The sequence below is a fragment of the Nanorana parkeri genome, unplaced genomic scaffold (genome assembly GCF_000935625.1).
Source record: "Nanorana parkeri isolate BGI_ZX_2015 unplaced genomic scaffold, ASM93562v1 scaffold1335, whole genome shotgun sequence".
Taxonomy (NCBI): Eukaryota; Metazoa; Chordata; class Amphibia; order Anura; family Dicroglossidae; genus Nanorana; species Nanorana parkeri.
The window spans coordinates 67,274-74,241 of record NW_017307603.1 but is presented as its reverse complement, the minus strand read 5'-3'; the positions used below and the strand labels follow the sequence as shown (position 1 = coordinate 74,241).

The 6,968-nt window shown below is 39.7% G+C and overlaps 1 protein-coding gene across 1 annotated transcript in view; it reads left to right on the top strand.

Moving 5' to 3' along the window:
• The first annotated feature begins 1,728 nt into the window (after positions 1-1,728).
• Positions 1,729-6,968, top strand: part of RUBCNL (RUN and cysteine rich domain containing beclin 1 interacting protein like) — a 29,419-nt gene continuing 24,179 nt past the window's right edge. Inside the window, exons 1-2 of the mRNA XM_018569433.1 lie at positions 1,729-1,793; positions 2,656-3,309. Coding sequence (XP_018424935.1) covers positions 1,760-1,793; positions 2,656-3,309 — 688 coding nt within the window. The 5' untranslated portion in view covers positions 1,729-1,759. The remainder of the gene's footprint in view (positions 1,794-2,655; positions 3,310-6,968) is intronic.

Here is a 6,968-nt window from a genome sequence, read left to right as displayed (position 1 = left end):
AGGTTTACAATTCTGAAAAATCCCTTTTTTGCGGAAGAAGGAACTCCATCACGTCCTGCAGTTTCAAGCAGTACGTGAGTCATTGGAGAATGATAGAGATGACTCTGTCTTTCTCAGTGAGGCAACAGTCTTTCTATGGGCCACCTTTTACTTGTGTCCTAGCTTATAATATGGTGTTCTAAAGTTTCCAAATAGTCTCTTTCCACCTCTGACCCGTGTTTTAGGAAGTTTACCAATAGACTTATTTAGGGTAAATCACCTCTGTGACACAATTGGTGGAAAGCTGAACACATAAGTTTGCATCACAAGACATCACAAGTTTGCATCATGGAGGTCAGAGTCAGATTTAGGACTGTGCGCCCTATATTTGGATGGTGTGCTCATTTAAGATGCATACCAGTGCTCTTGGAAACCATATATCCGCTAAGGTACATTTCACTGTTTTTGTGCAAAAAAACCCCACATAAATATTTCATTCTATTCATGTGAAGCAGCGCTTTTTAGTTTTTTCAGGAAGGTTAGGCTATGTGGGAATTAACTAGAGAGTGATGGTGCTCATTATCACAAACAGATTTTTCAACAAGTTCTGGTTGGACCCTGGCCTCCTGATGCTGCTAAGTAAGGACAGACAAGTGTCATCAATCTGAGACCTCTCCCTACTTCCTTCTATCCAACTATCCTTCGAGTGAATGAGCAAAGATGCGCAGGTGTCTTGCTATCCATCACTCTTAGACCTCTGGCTGGTTCTGTCCTAGCATTCTGATGTAACAAGTGAAGAGGGGCAGGTGTCTCGCTACCCATCACTCTGTGAGACCTCTGGCTAGTTATATCTCCACTTAGCGCTGTACCTTTTGCAGGAAATTGGCATGTAAAATTAGTGTTAAAAAAATAGGTTTTATTTTTTTTATTCTAATGGCCAACTAATCCAATTTTACAGAATGCCGAGATCACTAGAATATAAAATAAACAATCAGATTCCGGCTATCCTTTTGTCTGGAGCAGATTTGTGGCAGGGAAGAATGAGGAAGGCTTCATAATTTTTCTCTCGTTTTCCCTTGTGACTAAGTATGTTTATCTAGACAGTCATAAATAATATTGGTGGCAAACTTCCAGTACTCCTGTGCTGCTGATTTAAATATATGGACAGTGTAACAGTAATGGAAATAGCAGAATTTGTATTTGTGGTGTGCACGGTTTTCTTTTAGCTCTGTTTTTGGAGTATTAGCATTTCCCATTGCTTTCAGTATACTGCTAGATCAACAAGTCGCTTTACTGTGTATTGGAGCACAGTTAATGTCTTTTACACAGTATAATCCCTGTAGCTGCATTCCTCCTAAACTCTGTCCGATAACACTCATCCAATTCATCTGTAATGATTAGGTTGAAAAGCAGAGTGAACTGACAATTGACATGCCCCAACATTCTCCCCACCTTCCTTTTTATAGAAAGGGAAATTGTAGAAATCAAATCAGATTTCACTCTGTTTTGCAGTTGCCTGGCCTGTGATACTTTCCGGTTTTGTTTGTGTCTCCTGCAAGCTTAGCTGTCGGGCTGCACGTGCACCTGCCACTTCATAGCCCGAAATACCCTTGATTTAAAAGATGCTTTAAAAAGTGGACATTTAAAAAAAATATATCCTAACATTTGGTAGATACTTATTTTTTTTTTTGTATTTTATCATTTTTATATTTTTTAATGTTTTTTCCCCTTCTATTTTCAGACAAACAGTGATGTCAATCCAAATCCTCCACTGACAAAGATGCCTAGGATTCCCACTATTCTGTTTCCTGCAGGTATTGCAATTCTGTTGCATTATATGACTTTGCTGTAGTAATTTTGAGTCTCTGCTGCATAAACCAATACTATCCAGACCTGCCTGCCTCAGTTAACCTATATTTAGTTATATGTCCATTTTGCTATGTCCTGTCTGTTCGTGAATGTACAGACAGGACTGTTTACCAAAAAAGAGGCAATCGGGACATATGCAGAGTTTACATAGCTGTGTGGTGATCACTTCAACTTGTCCTCCTGCTTATGTTTTTTTTTTGTTTTTTTTTAAAGTGTATTTCCACTTTTGCAGTCAGATTGGGATAACAGCTATTTTATATTTGTTGCATGTTCCCATTCACATAGCATAAGCTAAAAAAAATATTTAAAAAATGGTTGCAGTTTTAATTGCTTTTACTTGGGTTGGTGTTGCTAGGCTTCTTAAGGGTTAAAATTTCTACTTGGTTTTTCCTCCATTTGTGGGTTTCGGCCTGACAATTTTTTATTTCGGTTTTAAAATTTCCATTTCGGTGCACCTCTAGTTGTAATGTTAGGAGGGGCTGTGAGGGTTTAAACAAATACAATCCTGGCTTTTCCACTGTACTGTATATTCAATAAATTAGTGAGGGAAACACAGTCCTACGTTTTTCTATGAGGACATATCACTGTGAAGATGCGCCGCCACGTTGCCTGCTGCAACAAAACATCTAAAGGGTAAGAAATATTTTTAAACAAATATTCTGCCGTGTGACTAGGAACACATAGAGGTGTGTGTGTTTTTTTTTGTTTTTTTTAAATTTTAATTTAAATTTGACTGCAAAAGTGGAAATACACTTAGAGTTCAGTAATAATCTTATAGCTTTACTGCATGTTTTTCTCATGCTGCAGATGAATTACCTCGGCCTGCCGTCATTGGACTGGGAGGAAGTAATGGATCATATGTGGACAGTGCTACAGCCATAAAGGAAATTCTAGCTTCTGTTTTAAAAATTCCAAGCGCTGTCAAATCCACATTAACTGTGAACACGGATAACCAGGACAGTGATATGGACAACTGGGAGGAAAGCAGCGACGATGATTCAGATAGTGATCCTGATTGCACCCAATCAGTTTCCTTTTCACACCATGACGTTCGATTGACTAGACACAAAGCATCATGGGATAACTCTCAGTCAGACTCTCCCATAACCTTTGCAGTGGAGCCAACCACTTCCTCACATAAAGATCCCATCACAAGCTCAGAGGATGGTGATCCTGAAATGGGACTTTCACCTTTCGTAAAATGCGACCAGTGCGTAGAAGTCATTTTAACTGGATCTAAGCTGGACTTGCCTGTGAACTCCCTAAAAGATAGACGTTTCTCTTCTCCAAATCTTTCCACTCTTCATTTTAACTTAAATCTGAATCGACATCCACATTATCCCCCATCAGAAGAAAACCTTATGCCCCTAAGTGCAGCTACACTGGACACTGACACCTGTCCTGTGGAAGACAGAAAGACTTTCCACCGTAGGTCAAAGTCTTATTCCAGCATTCCTAAAGGTAAGTTATACTGTTGGTGCAAAGCACTGATGTTTTTGTTTGTTTAAAGAATCTTTGGGGCATATAGTAAATAAAATAAAATTTATATTATACATTTTAGTCCTTTTTTTGAATTGCATTAAATCTAGTGAAACATAGCAATACTTCGATTTGCTCAAGAGACGTCATGGTGACAATATTTGCTGTCTATGTAGATTTGCAATTTAAGCTTCCCAATTCATAAAAACATGAAATTAAAGTGGCACTTTTGGGAAAAGCTTTTGTCATTGCTGTTTGTGTCCATGTTGGGAGATTTTTTTCACTTCCTGTTGCGTCTCTTGAGTCAAGGAGTGAGGGGAATCGCCTCCATTGGAAGTGAGGAAATGTCCCTGAAGAAATTGGAGAAACCCATATTTGACAGTTGTTACTGGGGGATTTCCCTTCCACTGCCATTCCATTAACCATGGTTGAAGCACAAATCAGATCATCCACTGCACTACTTACAGCGGGAAAGAAACCTTCACCAAAAAATGAGTGCTAAGGGTGTCAACAGATGGTGCTGTCATCATCAGACCAAATCTGACCAAAAGATATCACCAGCACACTAAGTGTAGCAAAGATAAGGACATTTATAATGTAATAAAAAAAGAGGGACATTTCATGGTCACTAAGGATGCTCAGGTCACTACCGCCTTAGGAAGGGGAACTTGGTGTGCCTGAAAAATGTCCCTATTTTTTCTACATCTGGTGTGTTGTTGACCTCCATGCAATCTGGAAAGGTTTAAACACTTTTTTCCTACTATACCCAAAACTAGAACAACGTTTCCATATTTCACTTTAAGCTGATCTCCTCACAATAATAAAAATTGACGCACGCTGACCCGACCGCACGGGACAAATTCCTGCCGCATAATGAAGCATCTGACCGATGCCGGCAAAAGAAAAACAACTGGGCGGAGCTAGCGGTGACGGCTAGCTCCGCCCAACTGTTTCCTATTGGCCGGCACATTCCAGAGTCTTCTGGCAGGTCCCGGCCAATGAGTAACTGGGCAGAAATGGCCATGACGTCACGGCCGACTCCGCCCAGTTATTTAATGACAGATCAGCATCCCCAGGTCATTTGGGGACACATCTGTCATTACAACTCCGCCCAGCTGTCATTTGTGTGGAGATCGGTCGGCTTCGGCCGACCTTTCTCCACGCTTCGGGTGTCACTACGGCTCAGCCGTGCTGAAGCATATAGGTTCGGGTTGGCTGCTGTAGGGGCTATTGTGAATAGCCCCTACAGCAGCCCTTCAGTTCGGCTGAACTGAAGGGCAGAGGCAGCCGAAGTGAACAGAGGATTAGACGAAGCTAAAGCTGGATCCTTTGGCTCTTTAGGGAATAACCCCCTAAATGCCTATATAAAAATAATAAAGTTTGTAAGGAAGCAGTAAAGTCCTGTGATCATCAAATGATCTAATGCTACCTACATAAAATTCTGTAAAACGGGAATTAACCTAGTCAGACTCATCCCCTCTCTTCCTCCACAATACAAGTCTTCATAAGGATGAGAGAGGGGTGTCAATTCCTCATCTATGGCAGCACAGAGCACTTTTCACTTACCTCAGATGGTGTTTATGGGATTTCCAATTGAAAATGAGATGGAAATCATGAAGTATGGCATTACTGGACTATAAAGAGGTAAAGGTTGTGAGGCACAAGTTTATAAGCAATGTTTAGAGAGGCAAAATCTGGAGGATTGCAGATGTAGGAAACGACACTAATCAAAACCTACCACAATAATCTTTGTACTGAAGCTGTTCAAGTTTCTTGCATTCCAGAAGAACCAGTAGGGCCACATTAGTATAGAGACTATTTACAGCTTACTTTTGTAGCGTGAATGCTATTCAGTGGTTTGTGTTATTTGTAACTGGGGAACATCTCCCTCGGTTCATGTTTCATAATTTAATCCAGTGTATGACTACTGAGATGGAACATTCCTCCTAATATTTGAAAGAATCTTTGTACTGAATGTACACCTGTCGCATACCTGGGCAATTCAACAAGACAACATTGACTGTCAATAGACCAGCCAAGCGGAGTGCAAGATTCTAAGGAGTGTTTGCAAGCACTTTTTCCTACGACTAGTATTGTGGTAGCACACTTTAAGGTGTGCTGAACTCTGGGCACAACATAATAAGCATATGAAATCACTTTTTAGCTCCTTGTTTGCTGCTTTTGTTGCTCTTTTTGGTTGTGGGCATTTCTAGTTTTGTAACATGGTAATCTGCATTACTAATGATATGCTGCCTACTACTACCTATTTTAAATTCAGTTTTATTATGGCCTCTAATTGTATAGTATGGCACTATGCTCTATATGCCCACTTACAGACATGGCTAAGTGCACAAAGTTTGGGTGTTTTTTTTTGTTTTGTTTTTTTTTTTCTTGTTAAAGGTTTTAACTCTAAATTAAAAAGATTTTGTTTTTGTGTGTTTCTAACGCAGCAACAAATAATTAACTTGCTTAGGAGAATCCCACCTTTTAAAAGAGAAGCTTTTTAGTGTCTTTGCAGGAAAAAATGGGTCCGTTGGTTATACCACTCTACATACTCTGTATTTGCTTGGGGTATCTCTGTTCTGATTCATAGAACTGGTAATTTCTGTATGACAGTGACCTTCTGGATCACATGCACTCTGTTTTCTTTAATGCACAATTAGGAGTGAGCATACTAATTTTCTGTCTTTTTATATTCCCCCTCTCTTCTCTTTAAAGATCACCTCAAGGATTGCAAAATTTCCTTGCCAAATACCTGTCCATACCACTTATTTGCATAGGCAACTTTAATAATTGTATCTCACTAGTGGTGGAACTGTTTCCCACCTACCAAGACCTCTGTATCTGGTGTTGCTACCAAATATGCTACTTTTCATAGATTTCTAAATAGATATTCCCAATATCTGGATACACATGCTTTCCCAGCACCCCTCTCATGCACAGACTTAATCCTTAGTAATACCCTAACCTTTAATAATATTGGCAATCTATTTATTGATACCTGTTGTATTTGAGGCCACTCCCCAATTACATTCCACATAATGCTGCCCCTGTAGAAATCATTAGTAAGACCTCATTTGGAATATGAAGTTCGTGTTAGCCACCAGTTCTCAAAAAGGATGTTTGTGAACCGGAGAGTGCGGAGAAGTGGAAATAAACTGATTTAGAGGCATGGAGGACCTTGGCTACGAGGAAATGTTAAGTGAACTGAAATGAAACTCCCTTGTGAAAAAAACATTTTAAGGGGAGTTTATGATCACATAAGTGGTCCTGATGGTTAACTTGGTGCAAAGTTATTTACTTTAAGGTCATTGCAATGGACAAGGGGGCATTCTTAGCGTCCGGAGGAAAAGAGGTCTCTACATACGGAAAGGCTTCTTTACAGTAAGAGCTGTGAAATAGACTCCCTTAGAAACTGTTTCTAGCCAGCTCAGTTAATTGTTTAAAAAATGCTGCACACATTCCTATGTGAACAGAATTTAACTGGCTATTAACATTGATAAGAAATAACACAAGACATTGTCAGCCCATGAAATATCCAGTTGCCTTAGGGAATTGGGAACATTTTTTTTCCCCGTAGTTGGGAAGAAATAGTTTTGTTTTTTTGTCTTCTTCTGGATCACCTGTGAGTATAGGTTCCA